This window comes from Myripristis murdjan, chromosome 7 (assembly GCF_902150065.1).
Source record: "Myripristis murdjan chromosome 7, fMyrMur1.1, whole genome shotgun sequence".
Classification (NCBI taxonomy): domain Eukaryota; kingdom Metazoa; phylum Chordata; class Actinopteri; order Holocentriformes; family Holocentridae; genus Myripristis; species Myripristis murdjan.
This window is the reverse complement of record NC_043986.1, coordinates 13,393,817-13,421,589: the sequence shown is the minus strand read 5'-3', so window position 1 is coordinate 13,421,589 and position 27,773 is coordinate 13,393,817. Positions and strand designations below refer to the sequence as shown.

At 41.4% G+C, this 27,773-nt stretch overlaps 3 protein-coding genes across 8 annotated transcripts in view; 1 reads left to right on the top strand and 2 right to left on the bottom strand.

Annotated features, from left to right (window-relative positions):
• Nucleotides 1–4: 4 nt before the first annotated feature.
• Nucleotides 5–5,113, bottom strand: nmnat1 (nicotinamide nucleotide adenylyltransferase 1). Of its 2 annotated transcripts, none has more exons than XM_030055824.1 (5): nucleotides 5,035–5,113; nucleotides 4,498–4,626; nucleotides 3,227–3,410; nucleotides 1,958–2,082; nucleotides 5–1,041 (listed from the first exon to the last, which is right to left on the bottom strand). In XM_030055824.1, exons 2-5 carry the CDS (start codon nucleotides 4,610–4,612, stop codon nucleotides 641–643), a joined length of 825 nt encoding a protein of 274 aa, XP_029911684.1. In that variant the 5' UTR covers nucleotides 4,613–4,626; nucleotides 5,035–5,113; the 3' UTR covers nucleotides 5–640. The 2 variants fall into 2 exon arrangements, with proteins under 2 accessions (XP_029911684.1, XP_029911683.1); XM_030055823.1 differs by having other exon boundaries at nucleotides 4,498–4,633; nucleotides 5,035–5,098.
• A 63-nt stretch (nucleotides 5,114–5,176) lies between these two features.
• On the top strand, nucleotides 5,177–9,143 carry lzic (leucine zipper and CTNNBIP1 domain containing). Of its 2 annotated transcripts, none has more exons than XM_030055826.1 (7): nucleotides 5,177–5,417; nucleotides 5,730–5,866; nucleotides 6,022–6,157; nucleotides 6,295–6,393; nucleotides 6,522–6,617; nucleotides 6,836–6,917; nucleotides 7,023–9,143. In XM_030055826.1, exons 2-7 carry the CDS (start codon nucleotides 5,766–5,768, stop codon nucleotides 7,076–7,078), a joined length of 570 nt encoding a protein of 189 aa, XP_029911686.1. In that variant the 5' UTR covers nucleotides 5,177–5,417; nucleotides 5,730–5,765; the 3' UTR covers nucleotides 7,079–9,143. The 2 variants fall into 2 exon arrangements, with proteins under 2 accessions (XP_029911686.1, XP_029911685.1); XM_030055825.1 differs by having other exon boundaries at nucleotides 5,178–5,421.
• clstn1 (calsyntenin 1) overlaps nucleotides 8,976–27,773 on the bottom strand; it is a 44,345-nt gene continuing 25,547 nt past the window's right edge. For 2 of the 4 annotated variants that reach the window (XM_030055819.1, XM_030055820.1), the window contains 12 exons: nucleotides 27,485–27,733; nucleotides 25,517–25,638; nucleotides 24,347–24,509; nucleotides 23,187–23,237; nucleotides 21,880–22,037; nucleotides 21,040–21,188; nucleotides 19,362–19,606; nucleotides 18,269–18,439; nucleotides 17,357–17,502; nucleotides 17,015–17,150; nucleotides 13,982–14,166; nucleotides 8,976–12,698 (listed from right to left, as the gene is read on the bottom strand). In XM_030055819.1, the coding sequence (XP_029911679.1) occupies nucleotides 12,501–12,698; nucleotides 13,982–14,166; nucleotides 17,015–17,150; nucleotides 17,357–17,502; nucleotides 18,269–18,439; nucleotides 19,362–19,606; nucleotides 21,040–21,188; nucleotides 21,880–22,037; nucleotides 23,187–23,237; nucleotides 24,347–24,509; nucleotides 25,517–25,638; nucleotides 27,485–27,733 (1,973 nt within the window). In that variant the 3' untranslated portion in view covers nucleotides 8,976–12,500. The remainder of the gene's footprint in view (nucleotides 12,699–13,981; nucleotides 14,167–17,014; nucleotides 17,151–17,356; nucleotides 17,503–18,268; nucleotides 18,440–19,361; nucleotides 19,607–21,039; nucleotides 21,189–21,879; nucleotides 22,038–23,186; nucleotides 23,238–24,346; nucleotides 24,510–25,516; nucleotides 25,639–27,484; nucleotides 27,734–27,773) is intronic. The other 2 variants (XM_030055821.1, XM_030055822.1) reach the window with 1 other exon arrangement.

Genomic DNA, 27,773 nt, shown 5'->3' with positions numbered 1-27,773 from the left:
GAAGTGCAAACCAAAGAGTAGTTTATTCATTTTTTTCCCCCAGTCAATACAAAACGTGACTTTCACTTGCAGGTCTACACTAGCAAGCATATTTTATGTATACTGATTACTACTGCCTGAGGGAATGGATAGTAAAATTTAAGGTATGCATAATGAGTTGAGAAAGGTATAAACTGGTACAAATTGGTGTGAGTCTAAACATTTTTGTGATAAAGCAGGTAAAATAATTTAAATTTAATTGTTCTCAGAATCACAGTCAACATTTACACCCTTACAACACAAAACATATGCTGACTGTTTCACAAAAGACTGTCAGTCTCTACTTTGATGAGCTGAACTATTGTACTTTTCCATAAAACACACACACACACACACACACACACACACTGGCCAGTTTATCTAAAAAAGAAACTATGCCACTAAATCTCTTCACTCAGAAAAGTCTACTGCAGGTGTATTTTCTTAAAAGTAGAGCACATGGAAGACACAATTCTATAGAAAAGGCACTAGTGTCAGAATAAATTCACCACTTGGCTCGTGCTTTAAATTCACAGTAAAATCAGTGCAGCCAACCCTAAACCCTACAGAAGTCAGCTTATGGTTTTATGGCATGGATCTTGTCAGCAGTGGGTGAACCTCCTCAGCTTGAAGAGGCTCCCGTGTATCTCTGAAAAGGTGCGAGGACCACGTCGGCGTTCTTCTGCTCACTCTCTGCACTGTAGAGGTTGTGCTCTTGAATGTACCAAACTACGGGGTCCGGCAGCAGGTACCTGATGCTCCGACCTCGCCGAAGTGCCCGGCGCACGTGAGTGGCTGAAATCTCATTGGTCACCCATTCATGGACCACATGGATGTTCTTGCGATACTTCCACAGCATGTCTGATTGGTGGATGAACTTGTGGGGGTCGTTGCCACTGCGGGTGATGCAAACCAAGCCGTAGCGGCCAATGATCTCGACAATATCCTCCTGCTTCCAAAGATTGGGAATCCCAAAGGACTCAAGGACGTCGGCCCCACAAAGCAGCATCAGCTGAGGGACATCTGAGAAGGCACGGAGAAAATGCAATGGGACACTGACACTGTTTGATTCAGATGGTTGAATTTTCTTCATCAGTCCTCTAAGGATTCTTTTAAGTACAAATAGCATTCAAGTACTAATAATGTCTATGATTTAAACTGAACGTATCACAAGTTCAGCAGCTAGAGTAGTTTATCAAAAGTTCAATCAGGGAGACTTCCTGGGTGCACTTCCTCATCCTTCCTTACTGCTTTACTACAACAATCATTCACTTGGCAAAGCCTCTTTTGTTCTGTGCCCTAGTACCTACACTAAATCTCAACCATTATTAGGTTGTTTAGTTGTTGTTTACAATGCAGTAATACAACAGTCAACTGATTTCCAGGATTTTCTTGAGTCAAGTGTCATTTTCTTGATACTGGTGGACTGATCTGCTTTATTCTGTGCATTATAAATCCACTATGTCCAACTAAACGTAGTTTTAAGTACAGAATGTACAGCCCAACCACTGTACATACCACAGATTAACAGAGGTTAATGTTCCTGTCACTTGTGTGAAGAATGTTGTACAGCAAAGTGGGAAAGTTGGTCACAATGTTCTGCGCCAGTAATGTATACGCTGCAGAGGACTTCATGTTCGTAATTTGCTTTTGCCATTCACACCTCGCTTTAACACCTGGTGTCACCGAATTGTGTTTGTCTTTAGGTGGTGTGACTGGGTGCCACCCTTCACATTACACCACACCCCAAACATTTATCTCTGTCTGCGTAATTCAAGCACACCCACCTGTCACAAGCTCATTGTTTTTAAAAGCAGTTATCTGAATACAGTACGTCTGTGAATCGTGTGGAAACAGGATCAGACTTTCTCCTGGCTGGACTGAGTCACAAACACCAGCATTAAAGTCATGTGTCTACTCTGCCCTGCATGTGACTCACCTCTATTTATCTGATGAGACGAACCCTCAAAGGTATTGTCCTCGATGCGTCTCTTTTTGGCATACTTGACAGTGTCAACATCATCGTTGTTCTGCTCTGCTGTTACCAGTTCCCCATAGTGATGCCTAAATCAGCACAGACACAGCAACAGTTGGCACCACAGCACAAACACATGTTGATTTTTTTTTACGTTTAACTTAAACAAATAATTTACAGCACTGCTAAAAGGCAAGGCTGGTGGACGGGTAGGGTTCACAGAAAAAAACTAGCCTATATAGTTTGTCATATAAGCCACATTAGTCATAGTGATGACCTTTTGGTTAGACCTGAGATAACCTCAGCTTGGGTTTGAACCTCATAATACATATTTGTTATGTCCCGTTTTGTTAAAGATTATAACAAAACACTCTGTCGAACTTGATGTGGCCTGACCTTGACCTCTTTAATTTTAGTGTGCTAAACCTCACGAGGCATGTCACAGGGTTCCTATGCTGTTGTGATTTCCGAAGAAATAATGTAGTCAGGTTCAAACTTTTGTGCAATTTTAAAACACGTCAAAATAACCATATTATTTCTCCATATATTTCCTGATGTTCCAAACCTGAGCTGGACCCTTCGCTCTTCACTGTGGTGGAAAGGTTTCTACATTTCATCAGTTCACCAGGAAAAAAAAGTGAAGCAGTGCTAGCAGCTTGTTAAACGGTGTTAGCATTTGCCTGCTCATTAGTTTGAGGCAGGCATTTGCTTCTGCCAAGAATGCTAAAAAAAAACAAAAAAAAAACATGCTGGATATAAATGTAGAAACTTTTCTTAAGACTGACACAGAAAGTTTACAATTTGAAATGTCACTGCATTTCTCAAACAGTTCTATGTAAATGACAGCATCTTATTTATTGAGGTGAAATTTAGCCACATTGCTCTATTTCTAGGGTTGTAGAATGCAAAGATGGTTTTCTACCTCTAAGTATCAAACATAATCAAGAATGATACGAAGATGGACTGAGCAGGGCAGTACGTTGTGCCATATCATATTAAAAACATCAAATTTAAATCATTGTCTATTGCTGTAAATCATTATTAGTTTAACAGCCAGTCCTTGTGATGTGAGCCACCTCTGCTATCTGTGCTCACAGCTACAGTTTGACAGGCTGTGGTCAATTTCTGTACAACTACAATGTCTGTCAAGCCACAACCAAGCAGGTGTGTTCAAATTCAAAACATAACAGGTGTCAGTGTTCACTTTTGCAAAATGAAAATGCTTTTACTCACCGAACAACTTTAGCTGTCTCCACCCACTCGGGCTGCGAGCTCTCCCAGGAATCCACTGAGATCCAGTCCGAGCTGTCTGTTGCCAGCCTGGCCATCTCCACACGGTGGCAGGCCTCAATCAAACCCTTCTTCTTGTAGCCGTCACCCACCGGAGAGATGATGCCTCTCACCACCCGGTACCGGCCTAAGATGGTGAGGGATGGAGTTACATTAAAGACGGATAACTAACATAACAGCAATCATACATCACATCAGGCCCTATAATGTTCTGTTTTGTTTTCCTCATTTATTTGATCAATTTCAGGTCAAGTGCGGCAAATAACAAATGCAGGGAAAAGAAAGAAAGAGAGAAACAAACAAACAAGCAAAGCCTTGAGTGTCTGCTAACTAACTGGAGTAAATTTGGAATGTCTAACTAATTCAATAGTTTTTGTCAATTTGTGATTCCTGAGTTTTACATTTTCAACAGTAGTCAAATATATTTGAAAAACAGAATCTTTAAAATGTAAAAGAAGGGTAATTTTTTTCAGCCAAATCATTTCATGGATGTAGCATTTAGCCAAAATAACAATCAAATTAATTATAGAATTAGAGAGGATTGTTAATGTATAAGATATGCAAAGAGATATAAGATATGCAAAGTAAAACAGATTCTCTAACACGATGAACTGACAAGCCTCATTCAAGTGAATAACTGGCCTCCGTTTACAATATGCTTATCTCCTGATTTGATACTAGCACAATACTTGGGTGCTGATTCAATATGCACTGTGATCCACTTTTATGATTTATTGGTATTATTATTTTTTGAATTATCCTCTAGTTTGTGGATGTCAAGTCCCATAAAGCTGTGATTATCCTAAAGGTCACAATTGGTTTATACACTGACGTCAAGTTTCAAAAAATGGTCTCACTACAACGAAATGCCTACTACAGGGGCTAACATCATCACACATGAACAAAGTTGGGCTCATTGAATCCACAAGCTTTCCAGTCAAACCTAATTTATGCAACCCCAAGGCTGTTTAAACCCCTGTATGCATCAGAAAAGAGAAGACCCGTTAGAGCCCATTTTCATTCAGATACCTTGAGGTCAGAGGTCAAGGGACTCCTTTGAAAAGAGCCGTGCTAGTTTTTCCCTCACCAAAATGTATCCCAACTTTGGAATGATATTTAATCCACTTGACAGCAACCTAGCATCATAAAAAAAGAGAGTACACACACACACACACACACACACACGCCCCTCCCACCTCCACAGTTTACTCAACCTGTGTCCTCCAGGTGATCTCGAGCTATTTCAAACATCCGCAGGTGCATGTTGGTTATGGGGTTGAAGGAGCCACAGGCCAGCAGGACCACCTTGGTTATGTCCCGACCCTCCATGCCTCATGCTGCAGCTGAGCTCTCCCGGCACAAAACACAAGCACAATAAGTCAGAGAGCATACTAATGTGTAACATAACTCATAATAACTGTTAACTGTTAACCAACAGGCAGTCAGGGCAGCTACGTGCTATTATCCCAGGTGTAAATTACTATACAGCAGGAGGTATTAACATTTTGAATGCAAACCACTGCAGATATATGCACGTTTACACAGAAATATCATTTACTTGTATACATTTAATCGTTAGCTAACGTTAGCCAGATATGTAGCGGCAGACTGCACGAGTTTGCCCACATGAAAGCTTCAACCAACATTATAGCGACATTGCAGAATGAACAAATCGATAGTTATGAACAGAACTGCCACATAAAATGTGGTCAATAATGCGAAAAATGTGTAAAATTACTGTTAACACTCACTGAAACTCAAACTGAAACTATTCCGTCCGGCTCTTGAAAGCGTCACTCGCTTCCTGTACCGCTAACCCGTCAATGATTGGTCAACGTCATGATCAAGGAATGTGATTGGACAAAAACGAGCGAGGGGCGGAACGCCGCACCCACACTGAGCGAGCTGCGTTCAGGATCAAGATCTCGCCATTCACAAAGACTTTGGAGCATTTTGCAACCATATTCACGAATAGGACTTACTAAGAAGAGAAAGAAGAAGGAGAAGAAGTGAAAGAAGAAAAGGGAGTTATTTTCAGCGTAGTTATGAGTCATTAATTTAGTATATTATACAAATGTTTTATTTCTGGGTGATTTGAGTCGGCGCCTCGTAACCGTCTGTTTACAGAGAGAAGGCAGGTGAGAGCTTTTCTTTTATCATGCTACACGTTAGCTAACCTGTTCAATAACTTTCACTTAAATGTCCCCAGCCCCCAGCAAATACACCCACCTGCACTATAACAGTTTTAATGTCTCGCAGATGTCGAATAAATTGTTATAATGCTACACCATTATGGCAAATACGGCAGTGTTTACAAGCTTAACTTTTTTTTATGCTTATCACTTTGCTAGTTAGCTAGCTAGGTTGGCGTAAAGTAAGTAAGTTGTGGCATAACAACCAAGTAGATGTCATATCCCGTTTTGTTTTCTGTTTGCCCTCTCTTTAGGTCTTAATCACTATTTATAAAGGCCCTTTTCCGAGTATGGCGTCCCGGGGGAAATCAGAAACTGGAAAACTGAGGCAAAACATGGAAGAGCAACTTGACAGATTGATGCAACAGCTTCAGGATCTGGAGGAATGCAGGTGCAACATTATATACAGATCTACAGTCAGTCGCTGCTTGATGCATGTGTGCAGAGGGGATTAACCTTAAGTGATGAAGCTGTTTTCATTGTGCTGGCAGTAAAGTTTCTATGCTACACTTGCACTTATTTCCTTCATTTATGTCTGTGCACCAGAGAAGAGCTGGATGAGGAGGAGTATGAGGAGACCAAGAAAGAGACCCTGGAGCAGCTGAGTGAATTCAATGACTCCCTGAAGAAGATCATGACGGGAGACATGACACTTGTGGATGAGCTCAGTGGAATGCAGCTGGTATGCTCTTAGGTCGTGGATCTGCCATGTAGCAAGGCTGCTCTAAGGAGGTTATTGCTTATATAAGAGGTTTTAACTGGAAATAATCCACTACGTTGCTACAAAGGGTCAAATTGTTTTGTCTCCCTCCTCACCAGGCAATCCAGGCTGCCATCAGCCAAGCATTTAAAACCCCAGAGGTGATCAGGCTCTTTGCTAAGAAGCAGCCAGGACAGCTGAGAACCAGACTAGCCGAGGTAATCTGGAGGATATGTTTAATTTACGACCGTGTAGTCCCAACTGTTTCAGTGTCAATGTGTGTGTTCGTCTGTGTGCTTTCACTCGCTTGGCCTGAAAATCAGTCTCATGGTGTGACTCTGCGCAGATGGACCGCGATGTCATGGTGGGGAAGCTGTCACGAGATGTGTACACCCAGCAGAAAATGGAAATCCTCACAGCCTTGAGAAAACTGGGAGAGACGGTCAGCAGCTCTTGCGGCAGATGAGATGCTTTTCCACTGATGCATAGATGATTTAGTGGCTTGTGATTATGACTCCACATGAGCTCTTAAAGCCGCACTTGCTTATTTCAGTCATAAAGCTTGTAGCAGACTCATAACAATTGCTGTAACAGGCCTAATACTTTACTTTACTTAGTATCTGATAGTGCCAGAATAACCTGAATTTCTGTTTTTGACAGCTCACTGCAGAGGATGAGACTTTTCTGACTGAGAATGCCACAGCAACTCTAAGCCAGTTTGAAAAAGTCACTGCAGACCTCGGTAAGAATAAATGTGTACAGTCCAGCTGAAATGTTAGTTATGCAAGTTTGTGGTTAAAAACACAGAGGCAGGAGTATTTACCCCTTGTTTTTCTTTCTTTTTCAGGGTCAGAAGACAAAATCATGGCTCTAGCCAGCTCTGGTGTGAAAACCAAGGCGTAGTAATGCCACAGAATGTCCGTCCATTTTAAGTCTCCGTTGTTAATATCAAGACAGAAAAGTGCCAACTGATCATCGATCTTGTAAATAATCAATGCACTTCTAAATGTTATTGTACACGTTAATACTTTTTATCAGTATTTTATAACCCCAAGCCTTTGTAAATGTATTTTTATTTGTCCAGATAACTGTAAATTGCCTGTATTATAGGTACTACAGTGTAATTTGATATGTATTTAGACACACCTTCAGAGGAAAGAGCAGGCCGTTTATGGGAAATATTGTATTGTGATTTGTGTTGTGCTGCTTATTGGGGTTCTGCGTCTGTCAGCCGTAAGGACTGAAATCTGTAATTCGTGTATTTATGATGATGATGATTGCCTTCAAGATGCGATTTCTTTTAACTGGACTGGGGTGCGGATAAAATAATGGAAATGTCACATAGAAACAGCTTTTAACTGTGAACTGATTAAATGACAGTGCAAAGGCAGCTATACTAGGGAGTCAATGTTAAGTTGTTATGTCAGCAGTGTGTTAGTTATTTCTGAGTCAACACATACCACTACTTTTATATGTGAGTTTCCACAGTAAGATAAAGAAACTTACAGCGCTCTGAGGGGGCCAAATAGTGGCCAAATTGCAGATGTGTTGGTTTCAAAAACACGGCAACGGTGGTTTTATGTTGAAACTCGCTGACAGGGACAAACTAAAGGCTCAAAAATGGTTTCAGAAGGGAATCAGCACCTGTGAGATTGTTTCAACAATACTGCATGAGCTTTCCAGAGCTGGTATTTACTGCAGGGCTGCCGTTCAAAAACATCACATGAATCCAATCCAACATTCAAAGATGCATAACATGGTTTAAGGAGCACAAAATCATGCAAAAACATAAATATCAGATGAATCTCTCAGCTAATTTCCAACATTTGGACTGGTTTACATTCAGGGGACAACCACAGGATGGGTCCAACTCTCAGTGTTTGTCGCCAGCTCAACATTGTTGTGGATCTGTGATGGTTTCAGCAGCTTTCCTGTTGGCCCCGGCTTGTTGGAAGATTGCAGCCAGGGAAAACAATGTCAGTCTGTAGAACCAGGGGGACCCAGTGCTGCAAACAGTCTCTCATGTTGTTTTTATATTTTAAGACCACAGGTGGTCAAACAAATTCTAGGGATGGATAATAAACACCAGGAGGAAGTCACACCTACCAAGGCCTCACTAATCACCAGATCCAAACCTTATTTGGCTTTTATAGGCAGCACTGGAGAGCAGAGTAGACTTTAACTTCCTTTATCTCTCAGGGAACTGGAAGCTGTCCATCATCATCACGTCACACAGATCAGGACTAACAGCGGTCCGAGGAGGGCTGAAGCTGTCCTCAATGAAAAGAGTGGGCCTACATCTTATTAGACACACAACATTCATATATTTTGGTCGGTGTTTACATTATTTTGTCCACCCCCTAGTAGCTTCATGGATTATCAGACATTTTAAATTGGGTCAATAGTGAACAACTATAGAGTCCAACACTTTACAAGTCAATTATATCTCATCTTAGCCATTGAATCTGGTCCATTCATTCTGTACCTACTCATTTTTGATGGTTTACAATGTTAACTTTAAAATGTTTTCAAATTGGTATACATGTTATCTTGAATGTCAGTAAAAACAAAGTGGATTTGTACTACTGGTGATATTCAATCTTTCATATTGGTCTTTACTGAGACAGATCTCACCACCACCAGGGGGCACTAGTGCCTTAAATACACAACACTGTTTCACATTATGTGAGTGTTGGGCTGTAAACAAGCCCAGTGAGCTGCCTGTGATGCACTCCTGAACAGCCCGGCTCTCACAAGCTCCACTGATGACAGAAAACAACACGGACAGAGAGAAGTTATACCCCATCTCATCATCCTTTATTTTGTTTATGAGCAAGCATCAACTTCACTACAATTCGCCTTTCAATTGGTAGAAAAGTGAGAGCAGCCCCAACAAGCACAAAGGAAGTATCCATTGGTTCGGAAAACATTGTCACCTTCCATTTTTGAGCAAATATTTAAAACAAAAAATAATAATAAAAAAAAAAAATAGATAAAAGAAAAATGTTTTCAGTGGCGTGGACTTGTGAAATGGACAATCAGAGAATCAGTAGTGTACCACATCTCCGTTCTCTCTCCGCTCTCACAACCCCCCCACATGGAAGAAAAGCAATGTGGTTCATGCAAAGAAAACTCCCCATACATTTCAGCGCTAACTGTACGGCTGCATTTCAGTTTATTAGGCAGTGACAATCGATTCAATGCAGAGAAAAATACACTTAATCTGGGGCTGATCAGGAGGTGTGTGAGATGCCACAGTCACTCTGAGGAGACTCAGCTTCAGTCAATGCACACCGTCACCAACACGTTGCATTGGACTTTTCAGGAAAATGCCAGATGAAATGTTGACGTTCAGGGTTTAACATAACGACGTGGTAATTTTCTGTATATTGTGGTTCTTGTGAATTCCAAGCTGCCCTCAAAAAACATCTGTCAGCAACTTAGGCAATAGTACACGGTTCAAAATTTCCTTCCACTATACACAAATTTATACCCACGTAGGCTGCCTAGAGCAATTCAATAATGTACATCTTTTTAAAGGTGGATTCCGTCAATATGATTTAGTACAATATCTATAGAAGATACAATATGGATCTACTTTACACACCAACATGGACACATGACATCTATGTAAAACTTTTTCACTTTTTAATAAAACTAGCGGTGGACTATTGTTACAACAAAATGGAAAAAAATTGCATCCCCAGCTCATTAAGAAATCTAGCATTAAATAGTTAGAAAATAATAAGAAAAGAAAAAAAAATGCCACAACTAAAAAAAAAAAAAAGAGCATGGATGAACATTTTTTTGTTTTGTTTTGTTTTGTGTTTTTTGTTTGTTTGTTTTAGGTGTGTTAACTGCGCTGTGATCGGCAAAAGGCACTCCCAACTCGGCCGGCTCAGACCTGGCCCCCTTTTGCAGGCCCAAGTCATCATGGAGGGGAGACTGTTCACCAACTTTCCACCGCTGACCAAAAACCTTAAACAAATTTGAACCTAAAAACAAAAACAACGCAGTGACACCACACATAAAGGTGCACTCGCCACGCTCATATGTGACCTGGAAACCATAAACAACCTTTTATGAGTCTTGCATTGCGTAAAGGATTTTTCTGTATTCACTCGATTTTGGCCTCTGAAAATAAGATCTGCATGCAAAATATGAGACCCTCTGCACCGACGTTTGTAATCATCGCCCAACTGATAGTCACATTTTTTGCTCACTTAATTGATGCCCTCAGTCTAGTCTTACTTAATGCAGGGTTGGAAAATATATATTTATATATATATATTTACTTGGAACCGAAAAACATCAGACGAACATTAAATTGTTAGGTGTAGAAGTACAACTGTGTCTGGTGTGTGAAAGATATACAAGAGTGATGGACAACAGCCATGTCTGAGAGGAGACAGAGTTTGGACACTTATTCCCAATTAACTGTATAAGTTTTATACTAATACCAGAAGGAAAAATAAGTTTACCAAATGTAAACAAATATCTTAGAACAACTCTACAGTACAGTTCCATGTACAATAAAATCTAGTGGTCTACTGCAAAAAATATTTCATTTTAAGATTCAAACAAGAGCAAAGATTCATTTTTAAAGTGTTTTCCTATCACAAAGTGCAGTCTTCCATTCGGGTGGAATTTTTTTGAAACACAGAAAGAGCGACGAGGAAAGACGGTATTTACTTTGAGATAAGCAACCAGTTTAAAAATGCACCTAATAGATCATTTCAGGTTAAATAGCCATGCCATGAAAAAAATCTTAAAAAATATTTTTTTGCAATGAAGCAATCCTGAAATGTACTTTCATTTCTCTCCCCCAAAACAATGCCAGCAACTGTACTATTCAACCAAGCTCCACTAAAGCTCAAGTTAATTTGCTCTCGGTTGTTTGTAGGGATTTTGTTCATTCCTACGTCTGTCGCCACAGCAGAACTGGAATATCTGGAATATGGAGGAAAAACTTTTTTTTTTAAAGTTGCTGAGGAAATGCCGCTACTTGTCCAAATGTATTGGTAGAAATATTAGTACCCATATTTCAAAATAAAACAGCGCTACACCTGGCGTGGTGTTTGTACCATCCCGCACACAAACCTCGGTTTGTACATATGCATTTCTCTGAGTATGATTACTCTGAAAGGAAAGAAAATCCCTTCTGTACAACAGTGAAATCGAATGGGAATGAAATACATCGACGCCTTGAGTAGAGCATTGCCACTTGTGCAAGCAAAGCAAAGCAAAGCATGTGTGAAGCTGAAACCATCCACCGGTCCTGCCTACAGGTGAGAGCAACATAAATGACTTCCTCTTAGCAAAAAGAAAAGACAAAATGGACACCACTTTGTCATGGAAACCTCTGCTTATCAGTCCTGGGTTTCTCATCTCGAAGCAGACATTTTTGTACAAGCATGATGGAACAGCTTTTGCGAAGTTTTTTTTTGCAACATGCTACAGCCTCTGTGACACAAATATTCTACATTACGTACTGCGTCATTTTTAGATATTGGACCCCATTGTGAAGGCCTTCACTAACACATCAACTAATTACATGGTTTCTTTATATTTACAAAAATTTTTAAAAAGCAATTTATTCCTCTACACATATGACTTCTCAAATATCCTCATGCACTAAAAGAAGAAAAAAAAAAAGAAAAAAAGAAAAGAAAATGCGGTCTACTTGTTCAAAGCGTCATCTCGTCTCACTCTGTGGACTACAAGTCAAGAAAACCCAAGTCAAAAGCTACACGTGATTTTAGCGGCAAACAAATCTAAAACCAACACGCAAAGAATATACATTTAAAAAAAATCATTCTCCATTTGAAAGTCTTACGTCTGAGAGAAAACAAAAAGTGCAGGGTTGGCTTCCTCACGTAGCTCAAAACAAATGTAAATGTAGGCCAAGTTTTCCTGGGAATTAAAATATAATAAATAAAAAAATAAACAGTAAAAATCAGCGATCCGGTGATTACTATACTACACTGAGTACCACCACTAAGGTAACAACAGGAAAACCTTGACCATATATACGTTGAAGGGATTTTTGTTATTTTTTTTTTTTTTACATCATGGCTCCTTGGAAATGAAATTATAAGGGTGTGTGTGTGCATGTGTGTGCATGTGTGCAAGTGTGTGTGTGTGTGTGTGTGTGTTGGCACCCTACTGATGAGGGCAGTGCGGTGAGCATGAGGCTTTGAGTGAGTGGATGTGAGCAGTGTGTGTGACATGCGTGTTTATGCAGAGGAGCTTGTGTTGAGGTGTGTGTGTATGTGTGTCTGTGTGTGTGTATGTGTACGCTGTATGTGTGTATGTGTGTGTTGCTCTAGTAGGTGAGAGTGGAGTCGTCCCACTCCAGCTGCTGCTGTCTGCTGGCCCCCTGCTGGTCTTCCGGCTCCCCGCCTTCCTCGTCTTCGCTGCTCTCCGACTCGGCGCTCGTGATATCGTCTTCCTCCTCGCCGTCCTCGCTCTCCTCCTCCTCTTCCTCCTCCTCCTCCTCACTGCTGTGCTGATCCTCGTATGTCTGGGTTAGAGACAGCACAATTGGGAGAGTGATTATTTGAAACAAAAACAGAAACATTTGGATTTTACAGCTACATCATTTCCAAAATGACGCTGGGTAATTTTGCATGTTGGCGGTTCTAGATGGATGTGAGGGGAAACTTTGTGGAAAATACGAAGCGCAGTATCTAAAAATCATGTAAGCATGACAGCAGTAAGCCAGCCAATCATGCTAAAGAGATGAGAAGCAAAAACAATCCCACCGCTAAACAGCCAAAACCAATATGAATTTTTGTAAAATTCAGAAAAAGGGCAAAACGGGTTCAGTTTATGACACAGGCCTGTCTTAGGATTATGAGGAGTACAGTGCACAGAAGACCAGGCTACTTTTGTTCTGTTGTTAATTTGGCACGAGATAACAATACACATTTTACAATCAGCCAAGTGACTGGCTGTAAAAACACATTTTGGGTTGGTATTGAATTAATATTGCATTTTACAGCTGATTTTGGTCAGTATTGACAGTCTGCTGATATTTCAGTCCATCCCTATTGCTGAGTCCAGCTTTCCTGGATGGAGCTCTCGTTCGCTGCCATAGAAACAGTTTGTATCTCACTCAATATTCGATTCATTACTTCCTGTGGGCAGAGAGGTGTCCATAACTGACTCTGAGATTTAATTTGGGTAAGTAAGGAGAACGTACAGCATCTCAGTTAGGAGGGGGTGGGGATGCTCCTCTCAGTTGCAGCCTCATCTTGTGAGGAGAGGCGTATTGTTACATAAAAATCTTGCCTGGCGCAGTGTGTGGTAATGCAGCAGCATGACAGTGTGTTTCAGGATTAGAAAGTTAATAATGGTGAATTAGTATGAATTCTAAGCCTACATAATACCTCAGAGTTAAAGCATGAACCCACTGTACAGATATGCACAGTGTGCCTGTTAAAAGCCCGCTGGTTGGATACTGGACTATAGCTTTTTAAAACGTTTATACAGAACATTTTACTTTGCACAGCCGCAACACAAACTTTTTTGTTTTGATGCCACTTTCTTGGCTGGTTCTCTCCTAAAAACAATATTTGTAATCTCAGTGGGAATACCTGCTTGAATAAAAATAATCCAAATATGAATCTTTTATATTCATTATTAAGATAAAACTCCTCAGATATCATGAACAAAGTCTCTCCCAGCCCCCACTGGATCGCCTATGAGGACAGCTCAGATGAAACTAGGCCACAGTCGCTGCTGTGCAGTGGATTGTGCTTTGGATTTTCAGTCTGCGTGAACAGTGTGTGTGTGTGTGTTTACCTCCATGGGGTTGACGGTGATAGTGAGGGCTGAGTCGTCCCAGTCCATCTCGTTCTCCTTGCCGTTCTCCTGGTCTCTCATGGTGCGCTGGTGTGCCGCCCGGATACGGAACACACCCAGGATAATCATGAACACCAGGAAGCTGACACACACCACGATGACAATGGTGGCGGCGCTGGGGACAACTGTAAAGAAACAAGCATGTACACACACAAAATGTTAGTTCAGTTCACACACTTTTCATTTCTGTAGTGGGGCATTCAGGGGCATTAGTTCTGTTCTGAGATCGTGATGTGGATGTGCACATGTCGATCCCTGGTGCATCTGCACTGGAGCTGATGGGGTTTAAGTGAACTGCAGATGAATGATTTTGGAAGCTCTAGGTGTGTGTCTTTCTTTAAATAGATTTCCCTGTCCTTCTCCAACTTGCTCCGCTTTGCCCCATACTAGCAGGAATGGGCCTCTCATGTGCTGCGGCAGCTTAGTGAGCTTGTCAGCCTAGAAGATTACTGATGCTGGGAAATAAAAGGTTGTGCACAGAGTACCGCCCGTCCAGATGTCACAGACAGCACTCAAGAGTAATCCCTAAACTTGTGCCATTAAAAAGTGGGAAAACAACCAGTGTTTCATACGTGCCCCATTTCTAGTTAATAGACTGTAATCCCCTGCAATGCTTGGCATGCTTCAGGCCCAATAGATGTATATTCTGCAGAGTGCAAAAATTAAGCAGATTACTTGTTTGATTATGACGTTGGTCTTAGCTTTAATAACACATTAGTGAAATAATCTATAACAATTACTGTCATTGTGTAAAGCTTTGGCAGGGTCTCTTGAAAGTTCAAATAAAAAATAATAATCTTTTTCTTTTTTTAAAATGGCAATGTTTCTGGTAATCTCGGGATGGTGATCAGTCTGCAACTGTCAAGCTGCATCACCACTCGTGATCCTACAAAAAAAAAAAAAAAGCTATGGGATTATGTACTATGGGGTCTTCAATTACATTTGTCTAAAGGCCAGCAGACACTGTGGGGGCCGGACTTTCAATTAACTTTCAATTATTATTTAGGCCTGATTAGCCTATTACTGTTTAATATTTTCACTGACAAAATTCATGTTATTTTTACTAGCCTTCATCAGTGTGAACAGACTCCTAAAAACATAGGAAATCCATAAAAATAAGTAGATAAGTAACAACAAAATGCTCCCAGTAGAGCGCAGACCTCCACCAGGGAGTTAATTCAGTTCACTAAGGAGTGATGCTTCAAATCTGTAATTCTGATTGCAGGATGCAGCCCTCACTGGTGGGAAATATTAATCAACTGTAAGCGGTTTTAACACTATTACACAGTGTCCTGATATGTGGAAAATGTGAAGATGCCGCATAAGCCACATTCCATTCACAAAGGAAGAAAACAACCTGTCCTCGGCTGCTTCTGCTCAAAGCACAACCAGTGAATGTAGTGCAGCTTTGTGAGCGAGGCAGGCCTGACTCTGCATCGGAGTGTGTGGCCACTTACGGGTAACTAATAATAAGCTGACAGATGGGATTTATAATGTCTTTAGAACCTGTGGCTCAAAAACACATATTTGGGGTCGGTAAATCACTCCTAATAAAATTATTTCTACCTCAATTGCTTCTGGTGTTGCTTCAATATTGGAAGAAACTAGAAACAGCGGCTCACAGCTGTGTGCCTCCGCGAACCAGTCAAGTTGCAGTTTAAACCCAGACTCATATAATATTTGCAGTGAATACTTTGAAGGAATTTAATAAGAGGTATTAAGTGTATTTTCTGCTGAAATGGGAGTCACCACTATATTGAGATGTATGATTTTATCCTATTAGACATATGAAACTAAAAATTTAATCAGTTCATCCTTGAATTTGGCAAGTTTGTGCTAAATTTGAGGAAATTGCCTCAAGGTGTTCCTGAGATATCACTTTCACGAGAATGGGAAGAACAGATAGACGGACACAAAAATATGAAATAAAACACAAATGGTACGGAGGAATAAAAAAATGCTAGATATCCTAAACTCCAGAAGGCATTTTTTTCTTTTTCTTTTTTTTTTTTCCTTTCTTTTTTCTCATATTTTCTGAGTTCAATAATATTCTGCGTTGACAATCACCGGTCTATAGCTACAGAAAATGAAAAATTCAGTGGTACACCGGAAAAGAAACTGTGAAATGCAAGTGAACTACTCCGCATACCAAGTGCAGAAAACATGGAAAAGTAAAAAAAAAATAAATAAATAAAAATAATGTCAACGCTACAGGGGAGGAAAAAGATGACACAAAATTTCAGCATAAGCATTCATTTCATGCAAGCCAGTGGTCAGCAAAGAGAATTTTAGAGGGATTCTGTTTGTTTTTTCATCTTGTATTCCCTCAGTGTTTGGACTGCTTTACTAACATACTGAAGGCCCTTTCACACATCAGCAAAAATGAGTTTGCATTCAGGTTTGACTGGCACTGTGAAAAAGACGATATGTTTGGCTACCCTCAACTCATAACCATACAATAGCTGTTTGCGTCCTGATCACATGTGAAATGATGACATAAAACCATTTCATAAAGATCACGGACAGCCGGACTAATAGCAATGCTGACGTTGTGAAAGGCACAAAATACATTTGATGCATTTTATCTTCTTTTCTAGGATTAACTGAGAATTGTGCTTTTTAGCTAAATAAACAGTACTGCTATTTTATTTCGGTTAGATAATCATGTGTCCTATTGTGTGATATTTGTGTGAAAGACTAGAGATATGCTTAAGAAATGGTGGTTTCATTGTGCCACATTTTACCTGGGGAAAAACAGCTTTATGTTTTACTTTGTTGAGTAACAGTCTAACCTACATGGGTGTTTATCAGCCCATATAAGCTGACGGTGCATGCCACAGACATACAAAATAATCAGTTAATATATCTGTACTGTATCTGCATACTAATACTTGAAGTGGCTGTGTGGTGACTCATCTTCTGAGTAAGTACAGGATCACTCCCACAGGATATCGCCCCGCCACGTTTCAGTACCTGAGGCCTGGTGAGCGTTGACCAGGTTGTGTCCAGAAAGGTCCACAGAGGCGTGGTGGACAGGGTTGATGAAGTTGGGCTGCACCATGGCATTGTTAGCATGCTCCACGGGACTGGCTGTGTGAATCACGTTCACCTGGGATAAAAGAAAACACACCACACACACATGCATATTTAACAGTCACAAAATCATGAGTGCACATGTACATGTTGGATGTCAGATAATTTTTTTCTCCTTCCATTTCATGCTGAATGTTTTTTTTTTTCCCTGCCTGCAAGGACACTCCTCTGTCGTGAGTGAGTCACTGCTGCGTGACGTAAGTGATAAATGTCCAGTCATACCTCGACCTTGAAGTCATTGCTGATGTAGCGGCCGTTGAGTTCAGAGCAGACCAGTTTGAACTTCCTGTCAAAGAGAGCCTCGGTGTGCCAGTTCTTGTAACGAATGAGATGCAGGACCTGCTCGTAGTTTGCCATGGTGTTCACACCTGGAGCACAGAGGAGAGGACAGATTGCCTCAAAATGACATGTGAGCAGCAAATGTCTGCAAACTGCTGACAATCTATCCGACTGACATGCCCCAGCGTTTGAGTTACTGTGTGACTGCATTTTTGCATAAGTAAAAGTTTGTAAAAATGTTTCAGGCTGAATGCTCAAGAAATTGATTTACACACCTACAATTCCAGTAGATCTGATGTAAGTAGGGCTATTTTGAGTCATTCTGGATAGGAGTGACATTTAAATGCCTTAAAAATATAAAGGGAATGCAAACACTTATAGACTCAGCATGTCTGAATAGCTACTGTATTTGTTTACATGATATGACTCAGCATTACATCAGGGATCAGGGACCCTCATATAAAATAAAAATACTTGGTTGGTGTCTTGAACACAGACAAAAAAAAAATGAAAGGTGGTGAGATTAATACATAATCCTAAAATAATTTTTGGGGCTGTAATAATTTCTAGTGAATTGGTTTTTTTTTGTTTGTTTGTTTTTTATAGTTAATGTTTTATAATGAAATTTAGGGATTCCTCATTTTGTTACACCCCTGGCAACCCTAGAGGTCCTCAGACCTCACTTTGAAAACCACTGCACTTTATTGTGCAATCTTGTGAATATGTGTGTGTGTGTAATACTGCCTGTTTATGTTAACCTGCTCTGCATAGCTATCTCTAATTGTTACAGGCTGCAACTGCTAGCTCTGGCTGTATGTTAGTTAGACCAATCCAGTGTGTTTCTGCAGCAGATACCGGTGATGACGAGGCCCAGGTTGGAGGAGCTCATCTCCAGGCCACGCTGCTGGAGCTGGGCCAGGTCCACCTCCAGGCTCTCATGCTCCCCGTCCAGCTCGTCTCCCACAGCGGTCACTTCACACGTGTCCAGATTGTGCATAATCTCCTCTGACACCACCGTCTCTTGGACTGTATGAGTCACGGGGAAAAAAAAGAAAAAAAAACTCATTTATGATCGTTCACTGCTCCTTTCACATGTGACAAGCTCAGGTTAATTTCCAGTCCAAATAGGGGCAATACTCCGGTACTCCAAGGTGTGCAGCATGTATTTTTCATTAAGCTCGTGACACTAATTAATATTTCAGGCACGTTTGGACCTTTTGACACTGTGGGAACTCAAATGAGGCAATTCTTACACATCCAAACATGTCTCCTTGTTGCTGTCCAGTGTCCAGCCCATTAGTTTATTATGTGTCACAAGGTGGAGCAGGGTTTTTACTGTAGGTAATAGCAACAGATCTCTGTAAGCCCTTTTGTCCCATATGGTGTGTTGTTCACCACAGCACATTGTATCTCTCCCTATTGTCTCCCCTCCTCTCCCTTTTAGCTCACACAGAAGCCTGGCAGATGGCACGGCTGGTCAACTGCCCCCTCCCATAAAGCATGTAGTAAACAACTTATCCCTCGCTTCCCTCTCCCTCTCGCCAATCCGTTCCTCCTACAGGCCTAATCCTCTGTGTCACCGGCTATATCTACACGGCTATCCACTGTAGATTCACGGCGCCTTAGGGACCCATTCCACGTCTAAGATAATTCAACTGAGGCAGCACATGAATCATCACTCCATATTGTACAGCCACACGAGGTACAAAAATACGATTAGGCATGCGATGGTATAAAAAGGAGAGAGGGGATGGGTAGCACATCAGGTAAATGATTCAAATAATCCACTGTGACCCATTTTAGCTATATTTACTAATTCTACATAAAGCCAACATTGTACAGGAAATCTATTGGTGTTCTCTATTGCTCTGCAGTCTGTTTCCTGCGTGTGTGTGTGTGTGTGTGTGTGTGTGTGGTGTATGGGTATCAGTGTGTGCATTTCCCTCACCTGTGGGATCATCGTCGGCTCCCTCGGTGACCTCGGGCTCGGCGTCAGCCTCCACTTCACGGGTGATGGTGCTCACGATGCGCAGCTCGGGGAACAGCGTCACACCCTCCTGGCTCTCGAACTCGGCGGCACCGCGGGCGAAGTGGTCAATGCCGCTCAGGCTGATCTTGGGCTCCTCGGGCTGCAGCACCATCACGTATCCCTCCACGTCCGGCACAGACACACACGTCTCCTCGTTGAAGCATCTGGGGGACGACATGAGTTTTAGCCCATGTGGAACCAAACCTTGCTCTTTTAGAGGCAAAGTATAATTTTGACGAAGATATTATTGCTAAAACAAGAAAACTGTATTAAAAACATGTCTGGCCTCCATAATTCAATGTGTCTTCTGTTGGAACAAAGAGCTGAAGAAGGGTACAACATGTACATTTGTTAGACCATACTGCTACGGTCTACATACATCAGTGTCTTTCTTCATCTTCAAAAAGGAACATCATTCAAAATAAATAAATTCGAGCCATGGAGGCAGAACCATGGTTTCTTGGGAAAAGAAAACAAGGATTTTGGGGGTTGAACATCCAAAATGCATCACCATACCATGTTGTTAACCATGCCACCTTGAAAGCTGTAAATTTGTAGGTTTTATATTATAGTAGGAATAGATGGGAGGTTATTGGCAGTACTGGTTGGTGGCTTACTGGAAGGCCAATAGTGTCACAATGAACCACTAAAATGAAGCAGTTTTCCAGGAACAAAAAGCAGCGAGTTTGAATAAAATATAAAATAAAAACGAGAGAGAAAAAAAAATCTATTTTTGGCATTTACTGTTAAATAGACAAACGTTCTGGTATAGAGAATTAGCCGACAAGGTGAAAAGTATTCTATTTCACTGTGAATTTCAACTGCTCTGCAACTCCACAGGTAAAAAAAAAAAAAAAAAAATGCTTACTACAGTGTTTGCCCTCTAATCATTTAGGTGCAGTGGTCCCCCACAGCTGGAAAACTGCCCTCACAGAGAGAAACTGTGTAGTACGAGGAAAACTCATCACCTAGCCTTATTGCTCAGGCTGCCCAACAGAAGATACTGCAGAATTGCAGAATTGTGCATATCCAAGTGAGAACCATTCTTATACTGCAGCATTATACAAGAACTGATGGTGGAGTGGGCCCAAGGGGAAACCTCAGTCTCAGAGCAAAAGTTACCCGCCTCCCTTATTCCCATCTACACAAAAAAAAAAAACAGGAAACATTTCGTACTGGCATAAAACAAGTGAAGGTAATCTAGTACATTCTGTGCCAATAGATCGTCATTTTTCAGTCTATGAGTCGGGTATCATTGTATGAAAAAAATCTGTCAAGGAGAAAAGGAAGACAAACTCTTAAATCACAAAGCTTTTCTACCAGCAGTGATTCCCACTCTCCCTTTCTTGTAAACCTTTAATGTTCATTCCCTCTAGAACAGAAACCAGGTAAAACTCTGACCTCTATTTTACCTCGGCAGACCTTCCATACATTTTAAGCAGAAAAGAGCAAACCTTTCTGAATGCCAATTTCGTAGCAAGAACCTGCCTCACGATCTTTTGGCTCCTCGTGACTGACAGCTGAGGCGAGGCGACACAGAACAAACAGAGCAGAAATCACAACAGGCACTTGGGTATTCTTGGCCTCTGTCACTTACTTGACAGCCGTGGAGACGCGAAGGTGTCTGATGCCAGGGGTGGGGAACTGGCGCGAGTTCAGGTAGGAGATGTGCTGCATGACCTTGTCAAAGGCGTCAATGTCATCGCCCTCCACTGTCAGTGAGGACTGGTTGGGGTTAAACTCCACCTGAGAGAAGAAAACAAGTTGATGGATTACGGGATATTCAATTTGGGGGCTTTGACCTTCGTTGCCATCTAAAGCCATGCTGTGGTGTTGATGTCCAAAAATGGGTTAGGCTGTGTTATTTTGCCAAGGCTTGACAACAGACAGATGCCTCACCTCACAAAACAGTTGTCAAATTAGTTTTCTAAGTTTTGCATTTACATAAATATCACAAAACCAAACCTAGTTTACATAGCCCATTTCGTACAATCACATGCAATGCACTTTACAGTTAAGATATAACACTAAAAAAGAGAAAGAAAAACAAAACAAAAAGGACAAACAAAAAACTCTATACCCCTAAAACAGAATGTATTTAAGACAGGAGCGACCTTCTATGCTACTACAAGAACAAACCCCAGTCACATTAATAAATAAAGAGCAAAGCAATAAAGAGAAGTGGTAACATGATGTAATGTGTCATGTACAAAAAGCACGCACCAATGTCAAGGTTAAAACTTGATACTATTCACCATTAGCATGGTTAAAATGGGTTGCATCTGCTTGCTTCACATTCATTTTTCAACACCGTTCCTTCAAGACTGCACTCTTAATGCACAAACACGTTTTTATATGAGTGAGCTTACAGCTACAGCATGTTAGTGTCTCGGTGTGTTGTCTATATAAGGCCTCCAGAGCGGTTTGCCCTCCTTACCTTGACAGCTGAAGCAACCTCCTCAGGCAGCTGCACGTCCAGACCTTCCTTGCAGGTGTACAGACAGTCGATCACCTTTTTGTTTTCCAGCTTGCCAGAACGGATCATCAGCCCGGCGAGATTTCCACGGAAAAACTGGGCCATGCGTGCGTTGCCGCCTGCAGACGTCGGGATGGAGACACGGAGAAGAAAAACACACACAAACAGTCACGTATTAAGTCAAGTGTGCAGTCTACAGGCTTGACCTTTTCTGGGCTGGTGAATCAAGCATGCCGTCTCAATGTGCAAAGCCGTCGTGACTGGTGCTCATGCAAGTTAGTGTGTGTGCCCTTACAAGGCCTTGGCCCCAGAAAGAGGGACAGGATGATGGATGAGCTGCTACAGGCCTTTAGCCCCATGCAACATCTACATTAACATGGTGAACGACTGTTTTACTGTGAAAAAATGTGATGAACACAAAATACACAAAACAAGACAACTCAAAAGATGGACTAACCCTAGCTTGGTTAAATGAATCCCTGTTATGCACCTTATTTTTTGACAAAATGCTAGAAGCATCTTGAGGGCCGCAAAAAGATGTGTGTGTGTCACCAAATGCAATTTAATCATCTTGGAACTTTGAAATTTTAAAACGACTTCATATTTCAGTGTTATGAGCCGCATCAATCCTGCTGGATGTGAGGTGGGAGAGTTGTGCGGTGGACTGGCTGTGTCTGTCTGCTGGGGCATGATGAGCACAGGTCTGCGTCACTGCAGAGTCAATGACAAACCAGGCCCTCCACATCCCAAGGTCAGACAGTCATCTGCTGCAGCTTTATGTGTGTGTGTGTGTGTGTGTGTGTGTGTGTGTGTGTTTGTGCACTGCTGTAGCTTTGTTATCTGATATGGAGGAGCTACTGCTTCTGACCCCAAAGCCACACTCTGAAAGAAGAGACCCAAAATACTGCAGCCAGTTCAGCGGTTTGTGCTCATTTTCATCCATTTCTGATCTGGTCTCAAACACACAAAAAAAAACCTGACTGCTAAAGTAAAAATAAACTACATCAGTTTATGGAGAAAAGCAGAAGAAATAAACGACATTACATAGAGAAAGCATAAAATGAAGCAGGCAGCAATAAAATTTACATCAGTCTCATCCATACTGTTTCATGCTAGAAAGAGTTAAAAAAAGAAAAAAATCCTTATGCAGCTAGAATGGATTTCAGTCATTCTAGTAAAAAACAAAATGGCATGAGGATGCAGTTAGCATGGTGGGACATCATGAACACATGGACATATCTGAGGAGTAAGGGAAAGACTTGAGCAACCTGGAGCGGGCTCAGAGACTGTCTCAGTGTCATTTTCATGTCCTGAGTTTTCTGTAAAGGACAGAAACAAGAGAGCAGGGAGAGACAGGGAGGAGGGTTGAGGATCTGCAGGAGAGATTTAGATGCTACACATGTGAGGTCGAAGTGCATCACCTGAGAATCTAGCTAGGAGAGAGTTAATACTCTACTGGCCACTAAGAAAATACCATGCACACTATGTTTTTACACATGTACTAATCAAACCAGGAACAATCGGTCTGCAGGTTGCATTAGACTATCGTTTTCTGTTTTAAGCATTCTACATAAACAGAGCTGACACTTTATTTAAAGCCCCAATCTGGATTTTAAAAGATCACACATCAAATCAACATCAACAAAGTAAAGGGACCTGAAAAACCCCAATCAATTCAAGAGTGATGATCAGCTGCGTGTCTGCGTGAATGAAACTGTCTTTCCATCTTGCCAAATCGCAATTTATTTCTTCCAGTCCTGTGACTGTTGCCATTTAGCCAATCCTGTCCCTTCCTGATCCCTTAACGATCCCAATTATTTCATGTTTACAGTAACAAAACTTCTTCCCAAGCAAGTTTCAGGTCTAGCTGTGGGAGATGAAACCAAGGCAAAGCGAAGAGAGAGAGACAGAAAGAAAGAGAGAGAGAGAGAGAGAGAGAGAGAGAGAGAGAGAGGAGTGCAGTCTGATAAGTGTACACAAAACTTAGTGCACTGTAGCACCAATATTTTTATTTTTTTATTTTCACTGGGCAGTTTATTAGACTCATCTTGCTTTTTCCTGTTGGATCTGGAGTTTATGAAGCACAGCTTGTTGTAATTGACCAGGAGGTGGATATTACAGTAACACTGACTGTAAATCAATGATAACACTTTTTAGATTTTGTGCTCGACCGTCCTCTAAGCTTTGTTTTCCTGTCCTGATCCTGACACCTTAATCAAGCAGCCTTCCAGTCCTCTGGTTTACAAACCTGTAAATGTTAATAAACTCACACTTGTGTTGTTGCAATACAACCGCAAGCAAAATCTATTCCGGACTGGGGCTTTAACGGGGATGCACATTCATGTTTTTGTGCTTCAGTCTTGCTCCTGAATGAAGACAATTATGACTCATTTGTTGCAGCGTTCCTCAATAAACTGTCAGGCTTTACCTTGCCAACAGGCACCGATGGTGAGCTGAGTTTCAATCTTGGAGGCATGCAGGGGGTAATCCTCTGTGACCAGGAATGGCTCAAAGGTGGTCCCGTCCACAAACAGAGACACGGTGGGGAACTCCACGTTCAGCACATAGTGATGCCACTCTTTGTCACACACCTGGGGGGCAAAAAAAAAAAAAAAAAAAAAAAGGCAATAAGATCAGGGCAACAGTGATTTACATTAAGACTGTAAGAAACTGCAAGGTACACTGTTCATCTTCAACCAAAGCTTCCTCAAACTAAAGCTACACTCACATTTCGGACTGCAAACCCAAATCTGATTTTTGGCATATCCAGATTAGAGTCACAATTACTTGATTAAATCTGACAGCGAAAAAAAACATGCAAACCAGTTTTTGCAAATAAGATTTGCGCCAAATTTCCATGTGAGTAAAATTGGATTTCAAACAATCTGACTTCTCTGGCCACTCAAAACAGTTTTTGGACTGTTTTTAACGTGACTTTGAACATGACACGTGACGATTGTGTCACATCCAGAGCACCAGAACTGAAAAAAATGGAGAGCTGGCCATAACTGCTGCACAAAACATCTATCAGTCTCTTTTATCACTGGTGTCTTCAGTGATGGAGCACACGATGCACCACAAGTAGATAAATAGATGGTGGAAAGGCTGAGATGATGCATGTGTACTCCCTTTTTGCCGCAATTGCTTTCCTTCCACATTTCAAAAAAGTGCCATCAGTTACTGTGAATGCACATGTCTACATTTTTACCACAGCACCTCACACAGATGGTGGTGCCTGCACACACAAATCTTAACTAATCACTGGCAAATAAAAGTGTCGCCAGTCAATCTTAAGGATCAGATCTGAACAAAAAAAATTTGCTTGAAGTCTGAATAAAGTCTATATGGCCCTAGATCAGATACGAAATCAGTTCCTGGCGACGCGGGGGCTACAATGTCAGGTCAGATTTCATGATCTTTTTTTCTGCTGCACACGCACACATCACCGGCAGCATCCACTGTCAGCAACAGCAAGCCAAAACAAAAAATAGAGTTTAGCAGCAGCAAAGGACAAAGTGGACAGACAGTGAGGTTGCATGTCAGAGGCTGATATTGTCTTGTTTGGCATCCACAAAGCCCAGAGTCAGAAGAGGCTGACCTGGTCGAGTTTCCAGTGGAACTCTGCTGGTTTGTAGTTCTCGGCCTCGGATGGATCCTGGCGGAGGAGCAGGATCAGCCTGCAGTTATGAACGTACAGCGAGTAGTGGTGTCTGTTCATCTCTGCACAAAGAGTAAAAGAGAGAAGGGAAGAGATCAGACTTCAAAATCAAACAGTGTCTAAAATAATCTGACACGTCAACGCCAGAGTGTGTAGACAGCTGCGGGCGCTGGGAAGCAAAAACCTGTTACAGCAGAGAAATTCAAAAGAAAGAAGTGTCACAGATCATGAGTAATGCCTGTCTGCAACTGGCATTTATAGCTGATAATAACACATAAGAGGGCAATAATATGACTTTTACTTGAAGCGCTAGTGTTTCAAACTGCAAAAAGTTTTAACTACAAGCAAAACTTTAGGGTTGCCTATCAAAACACGAACAACTGAAATGTGCGACTAGTGGGATTTGTCATCAACCAAACACATTCATGGCACTAATCCTGCTTTTGATTCTCTCTTATGCATTGTCATTTCCAGTGAACTATGACAAGGAACAGGCTTTAATAAGATGTTTGATACCAATACAAAATCTGTGATACTGTAATCCAGTCATTCTCAAATCTGGAAGCAAAACTACAATGACTGCATTCAAAATGCAAATGCAAAATACTTAACATGTATTTACAGGCTTGGTCTATTATAGAATCTGTCTGAGGAGAATTTAGGCACTGATTGGATTCTGATTAGAAAGTGACAGGTCTAGATAATGTGACAGCTTATCGAAGTTGCTGTTCCTCATTAGGCTCAGTGAAATGTTGCATCTTTCTCATCAGTTAATTATTTCTGCCATGAAAAACTGTGGGCTGTGGGATGGATTTACACAAACATCACTAGCTAATATCAAATATCAAGAGGACATTTTGGAAGCAAAGTCCATTGTGGATCATGGTGGCTTGGTAATTGTTTTGTACTACAGAGAATAATGAGGGATAATGGTGGCTATGTGGCTGCAAGAAAATTATTTGCAGTCCCATTGGTGCTCCTAAATTTAATTTCCATTGTTGGATTACACGTGCAGACAAAACAATAATGAATTTCATCTACTATGTGTTGTTCATCTTTCTGTGTGGAGACTGTGCTGAATGGAGGTCAGAAATGTAACAGAGATCACGATTATGGGAGCTTCTGGTCCAGGGCACAGCCGTTCTGATGTAATCATTCTTATATAAGCAGTGGGAAAGTAGGGATGAGCCGCCTCCCCCTCACAGGTCATGGGAGAGATTGAGGCTTTACAGTCAGTGAGATCAAGATGCTTGTGACTACACTTACAAATCAGGACTAGTGTCAAAAAAGGTGAAGGTCAACAACAAAAGCATCAAATACTCGAGTCAAAAGTGAGAAATTTGTCTCTCTCTCTCTCTCTCTCTCTCTCTCTCTCTCTCTCTCTTTCAGAGCTGAACTGAAGATGTGAGAAGAGTTTGTTTCGATGTGTTAGACAGCCAGCTGAGCACATTCACTGATTGTAGCCTGAAGGTACATTATGTCTCTATTAGCAGGTTATTTTCAGACGCCATATGTGCCGCAATAACGAGCTGAAACGTCCCCAGTGTGCTGCATTAACTTACGTGCCAAAATAAGTGAATGCATCTCAGTACACACTCAGATATGATATATTGTTTTGGATTTTTCAACTACAAACTGCCCATCTGGTCTAACCAACTGATACTGATCATGTTGCTGTACATGTGATGATTTGTTATGTTTACTGAGCTTTTATGTTGCTGTTTTTTTTTTTATTATTTGATCAATTTTCTTTTGTTTTTATTATGAATGTCTCTATTGTTAACTCTGTCTGCAGACCAAGTCTTCCTTACAAAACAAAGTCTGAAAAACTGGGGCTTGGACACAGCAGAAAGGGTGATTTTTACATTTACATTGTCATTAAATGTGGCAAAAATTCAGTGCTGTCACCTGTCTTGTCAGAGTTGCAGAGGATGGTCTCCTTCTCATGGGCCCCGGGGCCGTGCCTCATCCACACAGAGATGGTGAAGGGCTCCTTCAGGGTGGTGCTCACCACGCCCTCGGGCACCTTGATGGCCTGGGTGCCGTTGAACTCAAACACCTGGTCGCTGTCGTGCCCGTTGTCGGTCGGCAGCCCCACTGTCCAGTTGGCAGAGCTGCTGGGGGCGGGCAGAAGCTCCACAGTGCCGGTGCTGGCACCTGAAGCCAGATGCAAGAGATGAGACGCTGATTTAGTTAC